General features: G+C 36.6%; 1 protein-coding gene across 3 annotated transcripts in view; it reads left to right on the top strand.

Annotated features, from left to right (window-relative positions):
• LOC110660552 (ATP-dependent DNA helicase homolog RECG, chloroplastic) overlaps positions 1 to 25,474 on the top strand; it is a 41,808-nt gene extending 16,334 nt beyond the window's left edge. For all 3 annotated transcript variants that reach the window (XM_021818900.2, XM_058136076.1, XM_021818902.2), the window contains 11 exons: positions 11,290 to 11,453; positions 12,147 to 12,228; positions 13,943 to 14,032; positions 16,371 to 16,604; positions 17,612 to 17,683; positions 17,910 to 18,062; positions 18,158 to 18,301; positions 19,626 to 19,784; positions 20,181 to 20,264; positions 22,435 to 23,007; positions 25,026 to 25,474. In XM_021818900.2, coding sequence (XP_021674592.2) covers positions 11,290 to 11,453; positions 12,147 to 12,228; positions 13,943 to 14,032; positions 16,371 to 16,604; positions 17,612 to 17,683; positions 17,910 to 18,062; positions 18,158 to 18,301; positions 19,626 to 19,784; positions 20,181 to 20,264; positions 22,435 to 23,007; positions 25,026 to 25,118 — 1,848 coding nt within the window. In that variant the 3' untranslated portion in view covers positions 25,119 to 25,474. The remainder of the gene's footprint in view (positions 1 to 11,289; positions 11,454 to 12,146; positions 12,229 to 13,942; positions 14,033 to 16,370; positions 16,605 to 17,611; positions 17,684 to 17,909; positions 18,063 to 18,157; positions 18,302 to 19,625; positions 19,785 to 20,180; positions 20,265 to 22,434; positions 23,008 to 25,025) is intronic.
• The last annotated feature ends 205 nt before the right edge of the window (positions 25,475 to 25,679 follow it).

Consider the following 25,679-nt stretch of genomic DNA (forward strand, 5'->3'; position numbering starts at 1 on the left):
AAGAATACTTATCTTCTCTTTTCATCAATTTTATATCTTCTCAGGGAATAACTCATCAAACCTCTTGTGCATATATTCCACATCAAAATGGAGTCACCGAGCGTAAAAATCAGCATCTTATTGAAGCTATCTGTACCTTACTTATACACCATCATGTTCCACTTCGTTTTTGGGGAGATGCTGTTCTTACAGCTTGTTATCTAATTAATCGAATGCCTTCTTTTGTGTTGCAACTTCAAAGTCGCCACTCAATTCTATTTCCAGATCAAGATCCCCAACCTCTACCATTGCGTGTGTTTGGCTGTACCTATTTTGTTCCTGGGAAAGACAAACTCTAACCTAAATATGTTAAATGTGTCTTTCTAGGATACTCTCGTTTTCAAAAGGGTTACAAATGTTATAATCCAGCAACAAACAAATATTTTATCTCGGCTATAGAAGAAGAGAAGAACAGAAAAAAGAAGACAATTGGAGAATTGTAGAGATTAATTATTCCATTCAAGCTGATTGGGGTATATATACTTGTGTACAAGGAGCCAAAAGGGAAGAAATAAAGATTACAGCCCTTAATTACAGCCATAATTACTGTACAAGATTCTAACCCTAATTATGCACATAATCACTGCAAATCTGGTCTATAATCACTACAAATCTTGCAAGTATCTCAACACTCCCCCTCAAGCTGGAGCGTACATATCATATGCTCCAAGCTTGCTATAAATGTATTCAATTCGAGGACCTCTAAGAGATTTAGTTAGGACATCTGCCAATTGATCATTTGAATTGACAAAATTGGTGACAATACATCCAAACTCGATCTTCTGTCTGATAAAGTGACAATCTATCTATATATGTTTAGTTCTTTCATGGAAAACTGGATTAGAGGCGATATGTAGAGCAGCTTGATTGTCACATATCAATCTCATTTGTTTAACCTCCCTATACTTCAATTCTTGAAGGAGTTGTTTCAACTAGATAAGTTCACATTTAGCTAAAGCAATAGCCCGATATTCTGCTTCTGCACTTGACCTGGCAACTACATCCTGTTTTTTACTTTTCTAGGATATTAAATTTCCGCCAACGATATCCCAAAGTAGATCGTCTATCTGATGGAGAACCTGCCCATTCTGCATCTGAATATCCAACAATTTGTGAGTGACCTTTATCTTCATATAACAAACCTTGTCCTAGAGCTCTTTTGATGTACCTGAGAATACGAATAACTGCATTCCAATGGCTACTACATGGTGCCTGGAGAAATTGACTAACCACACTCACAGCAAAAGAAATGTCTAGTCATGTGATTATAAGATAGTTGAGTTTCCTAATTAGTCTTCTATATCTTTCAGGATTTTCTAGCGACTCCCCTTGTCCGGGAACAAGTTTGGCATTTGGGTCCATGGGAGTGTCTACATGTCTACAATCTAACATCCCAATCTCTTCCAATACATCCAAAGCATATTTCCTTTGAGAGATAGCAATACCTGAATTTGATTTTGCCACTTCTATTCCCAAAAAATCTTTTAACTTCCCCAAGTCTTTAGTCTGAAAGTTACTTAACAATTGCTATTTGAGTTGGGAAATTCCATCGTGATCATTTCTTGTGATGACAATATTGTCAACATGGACCACCAAATAAATGCATTTAACATGACCATCATGTCGGAAAAATATTGAATGATCGGTTCACTCTGTGTCATTCCAAACCTTTTAACCACAGCACTAAAACGACCAAACCATGCTCTCGGAAACTGCTTAAGACCATATAGAGATCGTTTTAGAAGACATACCAAGTCAAACTCTTCCTAAGCAACAAATCTTAGTGGTTGCTCCATGTCTACTTCTTCAGCTAGTTCGCCATGTAAGAAAGCATTCTTAATGTCTAGCTAATGAAGGGTCCAGTGTTGGATGGCAGCTAAGGAAATGAAAAGACAAACAGGTGCAATCTTGGCTACTGGGCATAAGGTATCATTGTAATCAAGCCCATATATTTGTGTACCCTTTAGCAACTAATCGAGCTTTAAGCCTGTTAATTTTGCCAGCAGGTCCCACTTTAACTGTATAAACCCATCTACATCTAATGGTAGATTTTCCCTGTGGTAGTGGCACCAAATCCCAAGTTCCACCATTGTGGAGGGCAGTCATCTCCTCAACCATTGCAGCACACCACCCTAAATGGTCCAATGCTTCTCTAACAATCTTTGGGATTGGTACATTAGACACATTGGAGATAAAAGCATAGTAGCAGTGAGACAAACGGTGATAACTCAAAAAATTATAAATTGGATGAGGATTACGAGATGATTTAATACATTTTCGAATGGTAATAATAGGAGTAGCTGTTTTTACTGGTGGCATGACCGGTGTTCGTAATGGTGGAACGGGAGATGAATCACCGGGAACTACTTCTGTATCTGTATCATATGGAGGAATATTAGGGATATCAGCAAGAAAATGAGGATGACAAGAGTAGACCTAGAGAGGAAGTGGGTTGACTCGAGGTGGTCGAATAGTAGGAACTGGAAAGGCATCAGGAACGAGATTTCTATCTGTTGTGTTGGATGAAAAGTAAGGAGATGTTTCAAAGAAGGTTATATCTGCTGAGATAAAATATTTATTTATAGTCTGTAGAAAGAGATGATTCTCCTTGATTTCAATTAATATGTACATGGGTATATATATACAATTGATTCCTATAATTGTGTTCTACTAATTAAGAAGAAATCGTAAATAAGAAATCCTAAATAGGAATACAGAATACAGAATATACAGAGAAATAATATAGTGATTGACTTTCCATAACACTCCCCCTCAAGTTGGAGCATAGATGTTAATCATGCCCAACTTGTTACAAATGTAGTCAATCCTAGCTCCATTCAGAGCTTTTGTGAAAATATCTCCTAACTGCTCTCCAGTTTTGATGTGTCCTGTTGAAATGATCTGTTGTTGAATCTTTTCACGAATAAAGTGACAATCAATCTCAATATGTTTGGTCCGCTCATGAAACACCGGATTAGAAGCAATATGAAGAGTAGCTTGATTATCACACCACAATTTCGCAGGTAGGGAGGTCTTAAAACCTGTCTCATCTAGTAATTAAAGTATCCACATTACCTCACATACTGATTGTGCCATGGCTCTGTATTCGGATTCAGCACTAGATCGAGAAACTACACTCTGCTTCTTGCTTCTCCAAGACACCAAATTTCCTCCAATAAAAACGCAATATCCAGTAGTTGACCTCCTGTCAACCTTAGATCAAGCACAGTCTGCATCTGAAAAACAGTCAACAATCAAATGCCCATGATTACCAGATAGCAAACCTCGTCCTGGAGCGCCCTTCAGATAACACAAGATTTGTTCCAAGGCTTCCCGATGAGCAACAGCTGGGGAAGACATAAACTGACTTACCACACTAACGGCATAAGCAATGTCAGGACGAGTGACTGTAAGGTAGTTCAATTTTCCTACCAATCTCCTGTATCTCTCTGGATCTTTAAACAACTCACTATCCCCTGCTAACAATTGTAAAGTTGGAGTCATTGGTACGCTACAAGGTTTAGCACCTAATTTTTCTGTCTCTGTCAATAGATCGAGGACATATTTTCTTTGAGACAATAAAATACCCTTCTTACTTCTCATAACTTCGATACTCAAGAAATACTTTAACAATCCCAAGTCTTTGGTCTGAAACTGAGTTTGGAGGAAGGTTTTAAGAGATGAAATACCTGCAGAGTCACTCCCAGTGATGACAATGTCATCCACATAGACTACCAAGAGAATTAGACCAGCCTCAGATTGCCTATAAAATACTGAGTGATCACACTTACTCTTTTGCATACCAAATTTCTGTACTGCTTCACTGAATCTCCCAAACCATGCCCTAGGACTTTGTTTCAAGCCATAAAGAGACTTCCGAAGCCTACAAACTTTACCCAACTCCCCCTGAGCAACAAACCCAGGTGGTTGCTCCATATATACCTCCTTCTGAAGATCACCATGAAGGAAAGCATTCTTGATATCCAATTGATGCAGGGGCCAATCATATGTAGCTGCTAAAGAGATAAACAAGCGAATAGAAATAAGTTTAGCTACAGGAGAAAAAGTATCAGAGTAATCAACCCCATATGTCTGAGCATATCCTTTTGCTACAAGGCGTGCTTTTAACCTAGCCACAGAACCATCAGGATTTACTCATCAGAAATACCCATTTACAACCAATAGCTTTCTTACCAGTGGGCAAAGGCAATAGTTCTCATGTACCATTAGCATCTAAAGCCTCCATTTCCTCTTTCATAGCATCACACCACCAGATGAGACAAAGGTCTCACCAACAGTATTAGGGATAGGAATAGAGTCTAAAGAAGTAACAAAACACCGAGAACAAGAAGATAATTGATTATAAGAAACAAAAGAAGAGATAGGGTAAGTACATGAACGTTTACCTTTACGAAGAGCAATGGGTAAGGCTAGATCAGAATCATGATTAGTATGAGGTACAGGATCTCCCAACGAAGTAGCTGGTGGAGGATCTGAGTCAGGAATCTCCAATCTTCTGGAATAAACATGAACAACGGGAGGTCGAGTAGGTCTAGAGACAGAAGGAACAGGCTGTGGGAGAGGACTAGACATTGGTTGGACAGTATATATTAAGAGATCATCCTCCTCCCCCTGACTCTCATACACAGATGATGGAGGAAAAAATGGAGTGGACTCAAAAAATGTGACATCTGCAGAAACAAGATAACGATTAAGAGTAGGAGAGAAACAACGGTACCCTTTTTGAAGCCGGGAGTACCCAAGGAAGACACATTTGAGAGATTTTGGATCCAATTTAGTAACCTGTGGACAAACATCACGCACAAAACAGGTACAACAAAAAATACGGGGTTCAATAGGGAACAAAGATTTTGTAGGAAACAAAGCAGTATAAGGAATATCCCCATTAAGGACAGAAGACGGCATACGATTGATCAAAAAACATGTTGTACAAACTGCATCCGCCCAAAAGTGTTTAGGTACTTTCATCTGAAAAAGAAGAGCACGAGTTACCTCAAGAAGATACCGATTTTTTCTTTTGGCCATGCCATTTTGAGATGGGGTATCCACACAGGAAGACTGATGAAGAATGCCATTTTGTGTCATATAAGACTGAAATTGTGCTGAAAAGTATTCTTTGGCATTGTCACTTCTTAATATGCGCACAGAAATATTAAATTGAGTTTTGATTTCATTACGAAAGGCACAAAAGATAGAAAAGAACTCAGAACGATTCTTCATTAAATATAACCAGGTAACACGAGAGTAATCATCAACAAAAGTAACAAAATAACGAAATTCAGTTTTAGAAGTAACAGAACAAGGACCCCAAATATCAGAATGAACTAACTCAAAAGGGAATGAAGCCCGTTTATTGACTCTAGACACAGAAGGCAAACGATGATGTTTAGCAAACTGACACGACTCACATTCTAGTACTGATAAAGACTGAAATTGAAGACACAGCTTCTTCATGGTAGACAAAGAAGGATGACCCAATTTACAATAAGCTTCAAGAGGTGTTAAGGTACTGGAGCAAATAAGCGACCGCGATACATGATTTTCCAGAATGTAGAGACCACCTGACTCGCGTCCTCTACCAATAATCTACTTCATCGTAAGATCCTGAAACAAACACTGGTTAGGAAAAAAGGAAATAGAACAATTTAAGGTACGAGTAAGTTTACTAACAGAAAGTAGATTAAAAGAGAATTTTGGTAGACACAAAACAGAAGACAAAGAAATTGATGAAGTCGGGTTCGCAGTTTCAGAACCCATGACACAAGAAGTAGAATCATCAGCTAAAGTAACAGTAGAGGAAGTGAGATTAGACTGAAAAGCAGATAGAAGACTAGAATTACCTGTCATGTGATCTGTCGCACCAGAATCAATAACCCATTTGGATGAGGAAGACACAAGGCATGTAGGGGAACTGATAGGCTTTAGAGATGCCTGATACTGGGAAAATTGTGCAAAATCCTCTGCAGATACCAAAATAGTTTTCTCAGAGGAAGATACTGTAGAATTCTCTGCTGCCATATTTGTCATCTGTGATCGCTGATTTTTCCTTTGAAGTTGCGGACAATTATATTTTGTATGGCCAGGCTCATGGCAATAATAACAAATGACTCCTCTTGAGTCCTGATTAGAACTAGCCTCTCCATTACGCTGATTACTTCTGTTGCCTGTAATTCCTCCTCTACTTCCTCTTCTATTACCCTGTTGTCCATTTGGATTATGGCTAATAAGAGCACTACTGGCAGGCTGTGAAGATTGAGTACTCTCTGTACGAAGGACCCGTGTGAACGTTTCATGCAAAGAGGAAATCTCGTAATCGAGAGAATTCGAGATTTAGCGCTCATACCTCAAGGAAGGCTGCAAGAAAACTCATAATGACCCGTTGCTCCGTTGCTTTCTTGAACTTTCACATCGTGATTAAAAGGCAACAATACATTAAGTTCCTCATATACCCGCTTAAAATCCATAAAATAAGCCGTGAGAGACTTATCCTCTTTCTCGACGGTAGAATGCCTTACAAACATCATAAATACGAGATATTCCCTTTACCGAATCTGAGAAAATCTAAGTAATCCATCAATTCCTTAACAAATTCACAGTGATTAATTAAACTAATTACCTCACTATGAATCGAGTTCCGAAGCTGCAAAAACAACCGAGCATCCTCCCTTAGCCAAGTTTGTCGTGTATCATCAGTTGAGACAAAGAAAACTAACCGAAACGCTAATCCAAAGTGCTTATAGCAGCAAAATAACCCAAAATCACAAATCAAGCAAATACCGAAATAGGATCTAAGAGCCAAACCTCAGAAGTCCTTTAATGATATACTGGATCAGGCAACAGCACACAGTGGTGGAATGAGGGAGTTGAGGCGACGCCGGCGATGTTGATCGGGATAGAAACGGCCGGTCGACGGCCAAGGTCTCTCTTGAGCTGGGCAGTGAGAACAAATAGTCACCCTAGATTGATGACCTGCTCTGATACCATGCAGAAAGAGATGATTCTCCTTGATTTCAATTAATCTGTACATGGGTATGTATATACAATTGATTCCTATAATTGTGTTCTACTAATTAGGAAGAAATCGTAAATAAGAAATCCTAAATAGGAATACAGAATACAGAATATACAAAGAAATAATATAGTGATTGACTTTCCATAACATAGTCGGATCATAGTATTTGTATCTTTTTTGAAGACGAGAATATCCTAAAAAGATACACTTTACTGATTTAGTTTGGAGTTTGTCTTTGTTATGAGTGTGATCATGAACAAAACATACACATCTATACACACGCAGAGTCAATTGATGAGAATTCTGGTCTGAAAATGAGATTGAATGAGGACTCTGATGCTGCAAAATGGAAGAGGGCATTCTGTTAATCAAATAACAAGCAGTAATAACAATATTCTTTCAAAAACGTAGAGGAACCCTATGGTGTATAAGTAAGGTTCGGGCAATTTCAATGAGATGCTTATTTTTCTGCTTGGCAACCCCATTTTGTTGAGGAGTATAAGCACAGGAAGCTTGATGAGAAATGCCTTGAGAAGACAAGAAATGAGTAAAGGGAGAAGAGAGATATTCTCTTGCATTGTTACTGCGTAAAACTTTTATTGAAACGCCAAATTAATTATGAATTTCAGCACAAAAATTTTGAAAGATGGAGAATAATTCAGAATGATTTTTCATTAAAAATAACCAAGTACAATGAGAATAATCATTAATAAATATAACAAAATAATGAAATCTCAAAGTTGAACTGACACGACTTAGTCTCCAAATGTCTGAATGAACAATATCAAACATAGAGGTAGCCCTATTATTGACTCGCTTGGGAAAGAAAGCACGAGTTTATTTCCCAAGTTGACATGACTCACATTCTAAATAAGACAAAGTAGAAAAACTAGGAACTATTTTCTATAACTTGCCAAGACTTGGATGGCCCAAACGTCTATAAATAAGAATAGGAGAAGTAGTGGAAGCAAAAGCAACTGGAGGATTTTGAGTAGAGAGATGTTACAGTCCTTGTGACTCATGTCCTGCTCTAATCATCTTCCTCGAACCCCGGTCCAGCACAACAACAGAGTCAACAATAAAGGTGACAGAACAATTAAGGTTTTTAGTTAACTTACTAATGGAGATTAAGTTATATGGACATTCAGGGGCGAATAAAACCTAGTTAAGGGAATAGAAGGAAGAAGATTTACTTCTCATGTTCCTTTAACTACTGTTTGTGAGCCATTAGCCAAGGTGACTTTGGGTAGTATGGAAGGAGAAACAAGAGTGGAGAAAAGATTGTTATTATCAGATATATGATCATAGGCACCGGAGTCTAGGATCCATGGGCCAATGGATGAATACTTGGTTAGATAAGTAAAGGAATTACCAGAGTGAGAGATGTTGGCTGCGGGAGACTATTGCTTAGTTGTTTGATACTGTAGATATTCCTCATAGTCTGCTCCAGTTAAGGTGACTGAATTAGCTGCACCATCCTTTGCATCCGGTAATGAAAGCAAATCATCACCACTAGACTGGATTATATGCGCAGTTGATCGAACACCATTGTTATACTGATTGGCATGTGGTGGTCGATCATGGAGTGCCCAACAAGTATCATCAGTGTGACCACCTTTATCATAGTAGGTGCAATGAGGTCTCCTTCCTTTGCCTTTTCAATAGCCTCCCTATCCTTGTTGATTTCCATGTTGTATTGCCAATACTGAAGAATCGATTTCTGTTGGGTTATTCTTTCTAAGAGAGATGCGAAGAAGTCTAGCAGATACATTCTCTAAAGTAGGAATAACTGAAACTAGTCAATATTTGGTCTCTCACAGAACCAAGATCAGAACGAGGTTCAATCAATGCCAAAACCATAAAAAATTTGTCCCGCTGTTGTTCAGTAACATTATCAGTAAATGGCATGAGAGAATTAAATTCATCTTTCAGTGTTTGAACCTGTCCCAAATAACTGGCCATATCCTGATGATTTTGTTGTAAATGGATTATATTTGACACAACCTTATAGATACGTTGCACATCATTAGTATATAATGTTTTGGCCTTATTATAGACCTTGCAATAGGTTTTACAGGACTGAAAAAAAGTGAGTAATTTGGGGTTTAATGAGTGCCATAAGAGACTACATAATTGAGTTTCAATTTGAGTCCAACTTGTGCATTCTGTTAGAGCAATATTAGTGGCATTTTTACTTAGATGGTCATCATATCCCTGCCCCATGAACCATAACTCTACTGATGCATCCCAAGACAAATAATTGTTACTTCCTTGTAACTTAACAGTTGTTATAGTTGGAGAGCTAGAAATAGAAGAGAAGAAAGGTTTGAATGCACCTGTGTCTAATGATTCTGCTTTGTTAGACATGTTGAATAGACCACAAGGATAAAAAAAGAGATGAGTTGTCGGCTTTTGGCAAGATGGCCGGAGTTGATTCCAGCGAGAAAGGTGGTCAGAGCTGTTGTCATGCGCCGGCGCGTGTAGTGAGCTTAGAGAACTTGTGACGTCGCGTGGGAGTCACTGGCAAGGATTCCGGCAATGAAACTCTGGTGGAAGGTAGATTAGGGATGACAAGACCTTCTAGAGGGGCGGTGAGGCTCACTGCTTCCAAGAACTTGTCACACTTGAATAACAGTTCCTATTTCTTACAGGGATTGAGCACGAGAAAGAAGAGCAGGCCTTTTTCCTTTTTTAAGGCTCTGATACCATATTGAAGAAGAAGAGAAAAACAAAAAAAAGAAGAGAATTGGAGAATTGTAGAGCTTGATTATTCCCTTCAAGCTTATTGGGGTATATATACTTGTGTACAAGGAACTAAAAAGGAAGAAATACAGATTATAGCCCTTAATTATAACTATAATTACTGTACAAGATTCTAACCCTGATTATGCACATAATCCTAAAAATTTGGTCTATAGTCACTGCAAATCTGGTCTATAATCACTATAAATCTAGCAAGTATCTCAACATCAGCAGATGTAACCTTCTTTGAAACATCCCCATATTTTTCACCAAACACTGCAACAAAAAGACTCATTTATGATATTTTACCTATTCCATTTCTTTCTCCATCACAACTCTATATTTCGATTGAAGGCCTGTCTTGTTGCCAAAGGTTATACTCTGATTTTTGGGTTTGATTATGGTGACACCTTCTCTTCAGTTGCTAAAATTGCATCATTTCGTCTACTTATCTCTTTTTGGCAGTAATGCATCGCTGGCCACTTCATCAACTAGATATTAAAATACCTTTTTACATGGAAAACTGCCTGAGGAGGTATATGTGGAGCAACCACCAGGGTTTGTTACTCAGGAGGAGTCTGGTTTGGTATGCCGTTTACGACGTGCACTATATAGTCTGAAATAGTCTCCAAGGGCATGGTTTGGACGGTTCAGTACTATGGTCCAACAGTTTGGAATGAGTAAGAGTGGAGCTAATCATTAGGTGTTCTTTCGCCATGGTAATCATGGTAAATGCATTTATCTAGGAGTCTATATTGATGACATAGTCATAACAGAAAATGACGATGATGGAATCATTAAGCTTAAACAGCATTTGTTCAGTCACTTTCAAACTAATGATTTGGGCAAATTGAAGTACTTTTTGGGAATTGGATTGTCATTTTATTGGACAAAAGATCGAATCAGGATGTATTGCTACCAGTTTTATTAATTCAAATGACCAGTTAACAGAAGTTTTCACCAAGTCACTTAGAGAATCTCGGGTTGAATATATTTGCAATTAGCTTGGAGCATATTATATGTACGCTCCAGCTTGAGGGAGAGTGTTGAGATTGTCTCTTATCTATTTAGGTTATCTGTTGTATTTGAGTAGTTTAATAGGATTACACTTCCTAAGTATAATAGTTATCTGCTGCTGTGTTTATGTAGTATAATAGGAGTCAACTTCCTGTTTGTAAGATGTGTATATATATATATATATACCTGTATAGTTGTGAATGAAATATATACAGATTTTCTCCCAAATCTCTCTCTCTCAATTATTCTCACAGCCTTTTTTCCCTTCACAGTCCATATAGATATGGTGGTGTAATTGACTCTTCTAGAGGGGTAAATTTTGCTTATATGCACTAAAGTGCAATTTCCGTATATAATTTTTGCTCTTAAGATGTTATTGCTTGCTTATTAATCTTACTTATGTTGTTCTCTGTTAGAGCAATTCAAGACTTGACGATTGGATGCTGTTTTTATTGCAGGTTAAGAGCATGAGTACCAACGATCACTATGAAATGAGGGAATATAATATTGATGTGCTAAAAGATGATGAAGATTCATCTCTTTGTCCTGAAGGGAGGCCATATCCTATATACCCTTCAAAAGGAGGCTTAAAGCCTAATTTTCTTAGGAACACTATTGCAAGGTTTGTGCTTCATTTACTTTTGGGAGTTTGTGTGCAATATCATTACAGTGCCACCCCCTCTTCTGAGTTTCTAACTCTTGGGATTAATTCTATTTTCTCCTTCCAAGAATTTTTGTATTGGCAGACAATAAAGTGAGCCCTTTTGTTATCTCTAATGTTGTGACTTGCTATTTTTTTTCTCTTTGTTTTAGTTGGCATTATCTGCTGATGCAACTTTCTCTTGAGAATTCTCCTTTTTGTTGTTTGCTTCTTCTTTTTTTTTTATCTCTACTGCTCTCGGAAACTATAGGAGTTCTATATTCAAATGAAGAATTCTGTTCATTGTGTTTCTATGGCTTAGATGCAAAAATCGGGTTCTTCTCCTCGTCATGGATGTACACTTGTTTCATTTGTTCCAATGTGTAAGTTATACACTTCTATTAGCACCTAACACCAAAATATTTTAGTTGGGCTTGAGATCCCAATTTGATTCTGTGGTTTGCCTAACTGACCTGAAAAGCTTGATGTTTTGGCTGTTTGGATTTGGTCTTATTGAGTGACTCACATAATTTGGTAATCATCTGTTCTATTTCCGGTCATTGAATCTCTTATAGGGTTGGCTTTTGATTGTTACTTTTCCTTTGACTTAGATTTTTTTGTTTCTAGATATGGGCTTGCACAAGAATAATGTAGACATTCTTTTCTGTCTTCCAGAGCTGTACAAGCCTTGGCTCTCATTGTCGATCCTATTCCAAAAGAAATCACTCAGGAATTTGGGCTCTTTCATCTTCATGATGTAAGGAGTTTAATTTTTCTCTAAAATTTTTAATATATTGATTCTTTTTATTTTATTGTTTAAGATTTTCATGGTGCTTACTGTTTTCTTCATGCCTCAACTCACATAGTGATTTCTTTCTGGTTCCATACCCTAATAGTTTATCTGGCTGTGGCATTGAGGGAAAGTTTTTGCTAGACTTTTATGATTCATTGAAGACTAATTTTGTGATTTTGAATTTGAAATTCTTATTCTGTCTGGGTTGTTTGGTATCACTGTATTGATAGTGAGATAAAAAATAAATAAATAAATAACGAGAAAACATCATTACAAAGGAACTGCCAACGCTGTCACGCTTTGAATTTGCCATAGAATCATAATCTTATGCATTTGCATTTGAATCTGATTTTAATTAGCCATGCAGAGTTGGAAGTTTGAACCAGCAAAAGATATTTTTCATTTTATGGAAAAGAAATAACTGGTGCCCTCGTTCCCATTAATTGGCTATTCAAGGTCATGTCCTTTTATGAAGTGTCTTTATATCCTAACGGAAGTGTTAAATTCGAAGAGAGTATTGGTTAAATTACAATTAGTTCATTTTAATTCGGGCTTATATAAGTGATTAAATTGCTTTACATATTAAAATGACCAGCCAAGTTAATGTTGCAACTTAACCACTTATATATTGCCCTATTACTTCATATCTTTTCAATGTGGGATTCTCAATACTCCCTCCTCAAGTATAACCGCATGGTTGTCACTTGACAATTAGTTAGTATTTTAATCCAATACGGGCCCAATTATACAGCCTTATGGGCGGCTGAAAACTCACAACCCAGTCCGGGCTCTGATACCATGTTAAATTCCAAGAGAGTGTTGGTTAAATTACAGTTAATTCATTTTAATTCGGGCTTATATAAGTGATTAAATTGCTTTACACATCAAAATGATTATCCAAGTTAATGTTACAACTTAACTACTTATATATTGCCCTATTACTTCATATCTTTTCGATGTGGGATTCTCAACAGGAAGCATGTGTTGCAAGTTGGATTCCCTCTGCAGCTCTCTCTGTCCTTTTTTCTTTTTTTGGTTTTATATTTATTGGGTTAACTTATTCCAAAGATGGTGCTTGAGATGATGTTTGCAAGGGTTGACACTTGACAAGAAAGGTAACAATGTTATGTGGCGGCTGGTACCTTGTTATCAGCTGAGGAATTTCTGGGAATTGAAATTTGAGGACTTACTAGGACATTTTAGATCAAATTGGGGGTTTGAGGAGCCAATTTTCATGGTTTTTTTTCCAACCACATTTAGTTTGTGCAGTCTTTATGAAATTTCATGGTACATGACACTTGATGCCCACACTTCTTTTTTGGTGTTTAATGGTTTTATCACTTCTCAGCAAGAAATGGTTGAGGATTTTTTCATTTTGAGGACTATTTTCTCAAGATTCCATATTTCAAGTTCCTCTTGAGCTTTTTTTTTGTCTAATTTTTAGATGTGGAGCTTTGAAGCTCAAGTTCTATTTTCTCTACCTCTTCATGTGCTTGTAACATCTTTCACTGACTGAGCCATTGTAAATTATTATAATTCTTTTAAAACACCATAATTTTGGCAGTTTACATTCATAAGGCAATACCAATATTTTGTGTGCACATGGCATGTATGGGATTTTCTTTTTTGCATCATTACTTGCATTTTTTAATGAAACTTGAGTGTTATTCTTGAATAGGCTTATGTTGGAATTCACCAACCAAAGAATGCTGAGGAGGCTGATTTAGCTCGTAGAAGACTTATATTTGATGAGTTCTTTTACCTACAGGTGATAATTGTATTTCGCTGTCAGTTTTTTGATATGGAGGAATTAGTCATGTATTTGTTTTTTCAGTCATGGATACCATTGTGAAGTTTTTATAATCTATTTTTGGTAGTCTGAATTACATCTCTTTATATTGTTACCACTTCTGCAATAGATTTCACATGAAAAACTAACTGATTCCTTATCTCATAGGTTCTTGTGAAGAGCCCTACATTCCCCTTTCTGATTCTTTTCAAACTCAAAGCCATTGCTTTACATCATGTATACAATGGCCATTCAGCAAGTACATTTATAATAAAGTATAGAAAAATACCATTTGGTTTCGTGATTTTAGCACTCAGGGCCTGTGGTTTTTTTGTTGTAGATGAGGGCCTTTGGTTTTACGTCGTTAACACTTTGGTCACAAAACAACCAAAACCGTTAAAAACGTTGACATGAACTTAAAATTTTTTTTCTTACTTATCAATATGTGGGTCCCACTAAATTAAAAAATTTAAAATTTTAAGATTTAAAAAATAATATGTAAATTATAATTATAAAAATATGAGTGAATTACCTTGAGGTCCTTTTATATTTTCATTATTGACAAGTTCGTTCTTGTATTTGAACAAGTTGATCCTTGAATATTGTAATTATTAACAAGTTGGTCAACGCATTTTCACAAGTTGGTCTCTTAATATTATCATTATTTACAAATTGATCCTAGCATCTCTCTTTTTCTCTTTCTCACCCTCTCTGTCTTCTCTCTCTTCCTTTCCCTCTCCCTCTCTCTCCCTTGCAGAAACCCTAACCAAAGTCTCTTCTGTCTTGGACGCATCAAGCTTCTCCTCCCCACCAACATCCCCATTAATTCACAATCACATTTTGAATTCAATTTTGGACTATAGTTCACAATCAAATTGACACTTAGGAAACAATCGCATTGTGGGCAATAATTATAATAACCCTCCACAGCATGAAGTTTGAAAGGAAATCCTAGTGAGCTTGTGAAATAAGCCAATCTACTTCCTATTGACTTGAGCAGGTACCAATGCAGCGATGTTTTCAGGGGACAATCCTAAGGGAGATGAGAGCTAAAGATCTTGTGAAGGAGATTGGCAGCTTTGTAAAGGTTGTTCATGGAAACGCACTCGGTGCATTGAAGCAATAGACTAAGAGTCTAAGACTTGTAGACTCCATGGAAGCCTTGCTAGAGAAGTTAGGTCGTTTGGCAAAAGGGTCGTCTGTGTTGCCTAAGAAGGTCACCAACTCTCTGTAGACGTATTTCAACTTCATGAAGGAAGTAGAATTGTTTGAGTTAGAACTAAAATTGTTGGCGATTGAGGAACTAAGCTTTGAAGCATGATCAAAGAATGATTGAGAATCGATTTTGGGGAAGAATTAAGGATAAGAGTAATTGGGTTAGGGATTAAGGGGAAATCTATTTGGGGAAGAATTAATTGGGTTAGGGTTTCTGTATTGTGGAATTTGAGGGGAAGGGGATTTCTTTTTTTTTTTTCGTATGGGACCCACATACTGACAAGTTAGAAAAGAATTTTAATGTGCTACGTTAGTAATTTTAATGGTGTTGTTTTGTCATAAGTGCTAATGGCACGAAATCACTAACCTTCACCTGCAATGAAATTATAAAAAAACCACGTGCTCCAAGTGCTAAAAGCACGAAACTACATAGTACTTTTCTATAATTTCCCCTTTATAATATTTATTACCTAATGGAAACAGCCATTATGGCCATAATGTAATGTTCACTGCAGTTTAGCAATGCACACACACACACACACCCCTGTTTCAGATCTTGCTTCATTCTTTTGACTTTCTTTTTCTAGGTTTTGGGCATAAATAACTATAAAAAAGGCATACAATATAATATAAAACTATTAGATAACAAATCACATTATAACATTGCTCTACCCGGACATTGAAAGTGTGATTCTTTATGGCCTTTCACAAAGTTGTGCAAATCTATGCATTTGATGTAATTTGCTTTTCTTAAAAATAAAAAATTTTGCATTGTAGTCCTGTTTCTGTAGCATGCTACCAGAACTGTGATTGTGGCCACAATAAGTCAATAATGATTTAAAACCATGGGGGGACAAGATGAGAGCTTCTGAAAGGTTAAGTATTGTGCAGTGGTGGACCACAAAAGGTTACTCAATTTCTGTAAATCACGCTCCTTGGTTGCTAGGAACTATGTTACTTGAAGCTCTCTTTTTTTACTTTTTTCTTTTTTTTTTTTTAACTTAAAGTCGATTCCACATAGAAGTTACTTATGCTGGTTGTCTTTTAGGCTCTACTTTATCAATGATAACCTATGGACTCTTAAGTATATTTCTGTGTGTAGTTGGGACGCTTATTCCAAATGCTTGAAGGTCTTGGTACACAAATGGAGAAAGACAGATTACTTGAAAAGTACAGAAAACCTGAATTAAATGCCATTTGTATGGAAAATTGGTCCAGTCTCACGAAGAAACTCTTGAAGGCTCTTCCATATTCCCTTACTTCTAGTCAGCTAAGTGCTGTTTCAGAGATTATATGGGATCTAAAACGACCTGTTCCTATGAATCGACTTTTGCAGGTTGTGGTTTATACGTTAATGCTTTGTTTGTTTCATCATTGCAGTAAATAATTCGTTTGTAATTGCTTTCAGGTTCTTATTGCGCTTTAGAATAAATATCTGAATAAATGTTGCCATGTGCCAATGTCTGGATACCTTTTTTTTTTTTCCTAGCAACTGGAGTTCATTTACTTACAACATTAAAAATGTGCTAGGACTAATAAACTTTTGTTTAAGATCAAAATTTAGCATGAACGGCAACACAACAAACCCCCACACACCCCCCCCCCCCCCCCTCTTCAACCTTTCCTTCTTTCTCCCTTTCTCTCTCACCATATATAATGCTTTGCAAGAGAGGATGCAATATTGTCACTATCAGTTTGTATATGCAATAGAAATCCCAGCTTTATCGTATGATATATTTGCTTGGATTTAGTTATTCCATCTATTTCTTTTTCCTTTCATGGCTTCTTCCCTCATGTGGAAATATATCTATATTACACATTCTCAACTAAACCAGCATGTTATATTAGTGAGAAATTTATTTCCTTTGCTAGTGGTATTTTCTTTTGAGTTTTGAGACTTGTGTTTTCTGTAAGTAATGAGAGAAAAGCACTATCAAAGAAAAACAGTTAATTTTTGGTTTCATATTACCTTTGCAAGGCTTTTAGGATATATTTATATCTCATTCCCATGCCTTTTTTTTTCCATGCCTTCATCCTTGTTATTAACATTTTAATGGTGCTGCAATAGATGTCCATGATGTTATCATCAGCATAAAACCAAAGCAAATAGAAAGTACTTGATGGTTGGTTGCCTGTTTGAGAAAAGTGAGGAGATTATGAACCTTTTCTTTCTGGGAGAAAATGATTTTGATGCAGAAATAATTGATACTATCGTTGTCTAGTCTAGAAAAACTTCAAGTACAGAATTAAAGAACAGAATAAGTTATATATATGTATTGAGAGGATATTAAAGTCTATGGTGAATTTGATGGAATTTTCTAACTTTTTAATAATCAATTTCAGGGTGATGTTGGATGTGGGAAAACAGTGGTTGCTTTTTTGGCATGTATGGAAGTTGTTGGCTCTGGTTATCAGGTTGGTCACTTTGTGAATATTATATTGTTTTTCTAATTTCTCAATCAACTGCAGAATGTCTTCAACTTTTTTTCTTACATTGACTTAATAATCATGGATTTACAATTTGTTTTTACATACGGTAGATATTTCCACTATTGTTGTGCTTTTGCCGATTGCTTTTATCTTTTTTGTGTGTATAGATTTAGGATGTAATGGATATTATGGTTGAATTCTCTGTATGTAGGCTGCTTTCATGGTTCCAACTGAATTGCTTGCGGTGCAACATTATGAGCACTTGCTTAATTTGCTAGAGGCAATGGAGGATGACCAATCCAAACCTTCAATTGCTCTACTAACAGGTTCAACACCATTAAAACAGTCACGGATGATTCGTAAGGCATGCATTTTAATTATGTAATTTGCTCTGTTTTTAATATTAATAATAATATTCGAGATTAAGTAATCTGCTTAATTTATGTAATTGGATGACAGGATCTCCAAGCGGGAGAAATTTCCTTGGTCATTGGAACCCACAGTTTAATATCTGAAAATGTAGAATTCTCTGCTTTGCGTATAGCTGTGGTGGATGAGCAACATCGCTTTGGTGTGATCCAGAGAGGAAGGTTTAATAGTAAGGTTATGGGGAATATTTAATTATCTATACCATAGAATTTTGCTTTTCTGGCTGTTGCAAGCTTTTTCATTTTTCTTCCTGGCATCTGCTGCAGTGTTTAGTGCTTCAGGAGTTAACAAATCTCAAACTCTATGGTAAATTGATTGGTTTTAATCCTTCAAATTAGTTTATTTATAATGTTGCTTTGGAGTTCCACTGCTTTAACTCCAAAAGTAGTTGTGCATGTCTAGTCTTAAGTCTTTGGATTTTAATTTCTACTTGTCATTCTCCTTAAAAGATAAGACATTCTGCTCTTTCCTCTGAGTCTTTTTCTGTATCTGTTTAAAGTAGCTATCACATGATTGATTTTCTAGCTATCTCGATGGCTGTAGGATATCATTGTTGGAGAGGTTAAATGGCAACCATCTGAGTAGTCGCTATTTGTTGTCATATAGAAGGACATGAACTAAACTATACTTTGTATGTGCACAGAGTGGACATCTAAATTGCTTCTCTTGAAAATGTACAGCAGTGCAAATAACAAAACTGATAGAAGAAAGGTGGAGTTGCACATCGCCTGGGAGATCAGTGGCTAAACTTGGGAAGTGCTTTCTAGTGCAGCTTGCGTGAGACTGGTGATTGAATGAGATGAGATCAAGCAAATGATAGAAGTTATATCTTTTGAGTGGTTGAGGGAAGTCAGATAATAGGGAGGTTTATCCTGATTGAAATTAAATAGGAGAGCAAATAAGATTTTATCTCCTTATTGTTGTGATCAGTGGTGTGTTATGTTTATTGTGAGTCTAATTAACTTATTTTTTGTTTTGTGAGGTTGCATGGGCCATTTGGAATCACCTTTTGGCCTTTTGGTTGAGAATTGGGCTTGTCCATAAATTTTAGGGGCTTTTTGTGGTTTTAAAATAAAGCAGGTTAGATGGTAGAAAGGATGTCAGGTTTGGTTTTCCCAATCATACTGAAAAACTAATTGTAGCGTATGGTCAACTATAGCGTCATGTGGGAACAGTCTATAACTGACTGTCATTTGTGGGCTTTGCCGCTTTGGGTGTAAGATGTGGTAAAAGTGGTAAATGGACATGGAAATCTACTATTTGAAAGTTCTTTTGATGCTCACCAGAAAAAAAAAAAAAAAAAAAAAAAAAAAAAACCTGAATAATTGAATTGAGTACATGCTTCTAAAATTGTTCCTACAATTAATTTGTGCAGCATATATTTTCTATCTTTAAATTTTAGCCAGAATTAATATTTTGATCCATACAATTTATGGCTTCATTATCTTTTTGCTAGTATTTGGTAGGATTAAGTGACTGACATGTTTGATCCCTGCAGTTATATTATAGCTCTTTAAGTTCAAGAATAGCAGCAACCAGTTCTGATGGGTCCTCAAAGAGCGATGGCTATATGGCCCCACACGTTCTTGCTATGTCAGCCACTCCCATCCCAAGGACACTTGCTTTGGCCTTGTATGGGGACATGTTCCTAACACAAGTATGGAAATTTTTGTTACCTCTATGGTTGTTAGCATTGTATATCGTAATCATTTAAAAAAAAAATTTTGAGCAGTTCACTATAGTTTTCTGAAAGTCTGCAGATATTGTGGGAAAAAGAAAAAAAAAAGGGGTTTGTGTCTTTCTATTGCTTTGGCTATTTGGACCGTTGAATATTTATTTGGTTATGTGATAAGGAGTATAAACAGGGAACCACTCTCTGCTTAGAGTGAGGTCAAAGGAGTTTTGTGAGATTAGGACTTCTCTTATAACTAAGATTTTCAAGATGAGATATTTTCAGCTTTTATTCCCAATTGAATTTGACTACTAGACTCCTTGGAACACTTACCATTGAATATAATTGATATTGCCTTACTCTTGGCTTTCTATATCACAGATAACTGACTTGCCTCCTGGAAGAATTCCAGTTGAAACATGCATTATTATAGGAAATAGCCAGGGCTTTGAGGATGCCTACAAGGTATTGGTCTTGCCAACTCTCCCAAGTACTTGACATATATTTCTGTCTGTATATCTTCTTCTTCTTCTTTTTCTTCTTCTTCTTCTTCTTCTTTTCTCTTGACATCTGTTTATGTCTATCTATTTTCTTTTTCTTTCTCTTTTGATGTCCTACATTACAAGGAAAGTGTTTAACCATTGGTTACTGGCAAATGAGCTATGCATGTCTGTTTTGATAGTGAGGGTACTAGGCCCTCTATATTTGAATCATCATTATCTTGTTTGGTTAACAAGGACATGGAATGGGATATACACCCTGATTTCTAGAACTTGACGCCCCCTTTGAAATGACAATCAAGTACTAAATACCTTTTTCTTGATTTCTCATTCTCATTCCTATATTCTAGTTATCAAACACTCAATTAATGTGATGGATTTTAATTTCTATTCTTATTTTTCTTTCCTAGTAAGGAACCAATACAGGTTAAGCAGCGTTGCCAAAAGTGCTAAGCGCCCTTAAGGCGAGAAGGTCCTCCATCGTCTGAAGCGCTAAGTGCTTGTTTAGGCGCTCGCCTGAGCGAAGTGAGGCACTAATTTATTATAAAATAATAAATAATTAAATATACAATTAAAAAAGTTTAATATATTACACAATCAATAAATTGTCAAATTTCATATTCATATTCATAATATATTATATGTTTTAAGTTTTAAGATCAAAAGCATTCCTCCAATAACACAAAATGTTAAAGCAAAAATCATAAAGCACGTAATATAATTTAATATTCTAGATGCATTGTTCAGTTTCATTCATTATGTAATGCAATCTCAAAACCCTAGTCATCATGTGGATGCCAAAAGGTGAAAACAAATCAAGCCAGCTTTTCTCTTTCTTAACTTTTCTTTGCCTTGGGACGCCTGGTGACGCCTCGCCTAGGCACCTAGGCGGTGCCTAGTTGAAGGCTCCTCGACTGGAGGCTTCCTTGGCAAGGCGCCTAGATTTCGCCTCACCTGGCGCCTCTTGACAGCACTGAGCCTCAACAGTTTTCCTGAATTTATCAGGCTCCATTTTCGGTTTTGTTGTAATGCTAGCTGAGAAACTTGTATAAAAACTTGTTGCTTTTATTCAAAGTCTTGATGCATTCGTTGTGGAAGTCAATAGCTTGTTAATGCCTGTTACTCGATTAAACTACAGTCCCAAAATTGATGGACATTTTCATGAATCCTTATTGTTATTCTGCTCTCCTTAGGGGCAACTTTTCCTTAGGTGGCCATGATATTAAGTTAGATTTTAACATTCAACCAACATCTTTTTTGTCTTTCTTCTATACACCCTACTACCTTAATCTACCCACTTATCCACACAAACGCATCAGTAGGTTTATATTGGATATGGCTGTTGAATTTTGGACCCAAGAGTGTAAATATCAAACTGGCAGATTACATGTTGAATTGGGCTCACCATCACTAAAATGGTTTAAGCCATTTTGATTTGGTTTGCTAACACTTATATGTCCTTTAATTTTCTTGTTCACTACTAGTGTGGGACTTTTTCCCACAAGTAATATTTCAACACTTCCCCTCAAGTGGCAACCGGAACATTTGATTGACACTTGAAAGCTAAAACTGAAATTTAGCGGCAATACTGAGAAATTGAATTGGAGCTGAAACTGGGCCCTGACCTGCTTTAATGCCATGTTGAATTTTGGGCCCAAGGGTGTGAATATCAAACTAGCAGGCTACAAGCTGAACTGGGCTTCCCATTGGTTTGGTTTGCCAACACTTGCGCCCTTTAATTTTCTTGTAAACTACCAATGTGAGACTTGTTCTCGCAGATGATATTCCAACAGTGCCCAAGCCATCTTAGGTGATGTTTCCATTAATTTATTCTCAATGGCTGTCCACTTCACCATTTTACGGATGTATTCTATTCTCATATTCGGTAAATGTCAAAAGAGGAGAATTATTAATATAGTGCTCTTCCTAGTAAACTCTAATAGATATTTATTTTGTCCTTTATTTTTCTACCAAATAATGAGTCATTTGCTCTGCGTATGCATGGTTCACTGTGTTGCTTTATTGGATCTTTAAACTATAAATGTGACAATACTGTGTGTAGAAATGGTAATGTTGCCAATTATCTCTCTCTCTCTCTGAACATTAATTGTTGCTGAGAATATCAACTGTGCCAGATGATGCTTGATGAATTAGAAGCAGGGGGAAGAGTGTATCTTGTTTATCCAGTCATTGAACAATCTGAGCAACTGCCTCAGCTTCGTGCTGCTTCTGCTGATCTAGAAGCTATATCAGAGAGGTTTCAAGGTTACAACTGTGGGTTGTTACATGGTAGAATGAAGAGTGATGAAAAAGATGAAGCACTAAGACGATTTAGATCTGGGGAAACTCACATACTCCTTTCCACTCAAGTAATTGAGGTTGGTGTTGATGTTCCAGATGCCACCATGATGGTTGTTATGAATGCTGAGAGATTTGGAATGGCTCAATTGCACCAACTCAGAGGACGAGTTGGACGTGGAGCGAGGAAGTCGAAATGTGTATTGCTAGCATCAACAATCAGTAGCCTTAACCGATTAAAGGTGCTGGAGAAGTCATCCGATGGTTTCTACTTGGCAAATGCTGATCTTCTTTTACGTGGACCTGGTGATTTGCTTGGTAAAAAGCAATCCGGACACCTTCCAGAGTTTCCTGTTGCAAGGTTGGAGATAGATGGGAATATTTTGCAAGAAGCACATGCTGCTGCTCTGGTAAATATATTGTTATTTACAAATTATTGTTTGAAATTTCTCAAACCATTTTTAATGCATCTTTCTGTTTATTACTATTCAGTTGTTTAGTAATTTCTCTTGGATGCTGCATAAAATTTTCCACTATTGATATTTTTATTGATTTGCTGTGCTTGTCATAGTGCACATGCAATGAGTGCATGTTTCAGAGGTAGTACAGTTCCATGTGTTGTGGTATGCTCATTTCACTGTGAAGAAATTCTTTAACATGAATTGAGAACAGAGCCAGAGATGTAGCGGTGAAGTTGGATTTTCTTTTCTTCTCTCAAATATATAATATACCAATTTTCTGGTAAATCAAACTTACTGGAAATTGTCCAATCTTTTTCATCAGTGAACATATGAAACTCAATGCCATAACATTAGAATTCAGAGATGGATTCATGCCTAAAAAAGGTGACTCAGTGCACGAAGCATCCCACACTTGTGGGCTAGGAGAATATTTAGAATCCAGATAAGTCTACTTGAGGCCTAAATAGGAGAATATTTGTCAGAGAAATATATTGTCTCCTTTATAAAAAAATCCTAATTTACTATCATAGCTGTGGCATGCCTCAGGCTGAAGGCACAATAGGCTTAAGGCCTAGCACCTAACACCCAAAGGCGGACGCTGTCACTCAGGCATGTGCCTATGATACATTTACACTTGACGTGTTTTTTTGATGAAGGTCAAATCTCTATCGTTTGACCTACTTTATAAGTGGGCCTACCATAGTCTCATCCACACCAAATCACGCAAAGAATTAAGACAAAATAGAAATGGCAGACTTGAAGATCAATTGAACGACAAAAACTTAGGTCTTTTTCTTTTCTTGTCTGAATGGAACGAACAAGACTGAGCTGACGAAATCAATTTCTTCTTGGATGATGAGGATGAAATTGTGTATGAAGATGATAATTCAACTTGGGGTGTGTTGCTAAAGCTATTGGAGTTGCCGAGAATGTCTATAGTATTAGAGCAATGAAGACAAAATTGTTCTGCCTACATCCACTCTTAAGTGTTAGGCCTAAGGAAATGGCAAAAGCATCATATTGTAATTTTAGAGTTAATAGTCCTCTAGTACTTAGAGATAAGGATGAAGAAGAAGTTGAACAGTAGTCTTGATGAGGAATAAGATATGTAATGAGGATGGAGACGAAGAGAACTGAGAAAGTTATGAAGATGGTGATGATGGAGGTGGACATGGAGACCATTTTACTCTTGATGAGGATTGAGGAGTAGTCTTTTATTTGTTTTAGGATTTTCGCAATTTAGTAATTAGTAATTTAAAAGAGTGTAGGATTTACTTTTGCACTTTCAAACATCTCTATTTTTATGTTTGTTTGGATATCAAAACCTATGTTCTAGAACTTTAAATGGTTTATCTTATTATTATGATGATTATTAATGGTGCTTGCATTTTAGTCTTGTTAAGGATTTTACATGTCTTATTTTGTTTTCTATGTGCCTCATGTTACTTGGGTGCAGGCCTCCCTAGACCCCTTTGCACCCTAGTACGCTTTGTGCTTTTGAAAACTATGTTTACTTTGGACGATGCTAAATTTATTGGCAGGCAACAACTTGATTGGGTCTTAGCAATCACTTTGTTTGGTGTTAACACGCAAAAGCATCATGGCCTGGCATCCTATGTGTGAATTTATGTATAAATTATGTAGAGTCTGTCATTCTGATGGTATCTATGGATTCAAACTGGGGGTGGATGGTGATGAATGAAGGCGCGTTACTTTTCTGTCATCTATGAAAGCGTGATTCTTATAGTTCAACCAGATAAAAGTGTTAGCTTCATATGGAATTATTGGCTGTGATTATCATAGTGTAAACTTTTAAATTTATTCTCATAAGTAAAATGCTAAAGCTTTGTTGGTAAAAAGCCAGTTGGCTGGCAAGCTAATTCATCTGTCTTTTAGTTTCTGAATAATAATTGCTTGATCCAGTTCATCTGGCCTTTTCTTTGAAAGAGTGGTTTGCCTATATGCAGAAAGTTCTAGGTGATTCTCATGATTTGGAGCGATTTCCAGCATTGAAGGCAGAGCTTAGCATGAGGCAACCACTTTGTCTTCTCGGAGATTGAGATAGAGCTATGACAGAATCCTGAATTCATGTGCAAGACAATGCCTGCTGTTGCATAAAGGGATAATCAGGCTTTTGCAATCCCCCTAAAGTCTTGGTCAATTTTGTATACTCTCTTTTGGTGGAAAAAACTGATGATTTTAATTTAGGCAATTATATTTCATGTACTTGGGCTTCCATGTAAATGTTATGGTGATAGTTTCTAGTCCCTCCTTGTATTTCTAATAGGAAACTTCCTTAGTTTCAGTTCAACAACTACAGCAGTAATGGTTTCACATGAGCTGCATTTTTAGATTTATAATTTGGTTCGAATATGACTATGCTTTGTGACACAAGCATAGTTGTATTTGTTGGAAATCTAAGTCTTATGTCTAGTAAATAAGAATGAAATGATAAATATACGTGGTTGCGTTGTAACATTAAATTTATTAATTATTTTGATGTGAAAGCAATTCACTTATATAAACTCACGTGTGCGTCCTTATGTGGTAATTCATGACACAATGTATTAAAAAAAAATAATTTATCGAATAATCACAGGAGTTGGGCCTAAATTTAAGAA

Source organism: Hevea brasiliensis, chromosome 15 (genome assembly GCF_030052815.1).
Source record: "Hevea brasiliensis isolate MT/VB/25A 57/8 chromosome 15, ASM3005281v1, whole genome shotgun sequence".
NCBI lineage: Eukaryota > Viridiplantae > Streptophyta > Magnoliopsida > Malpighiales > Euphorbiaceae > Hevea > Hevea brasiliensis.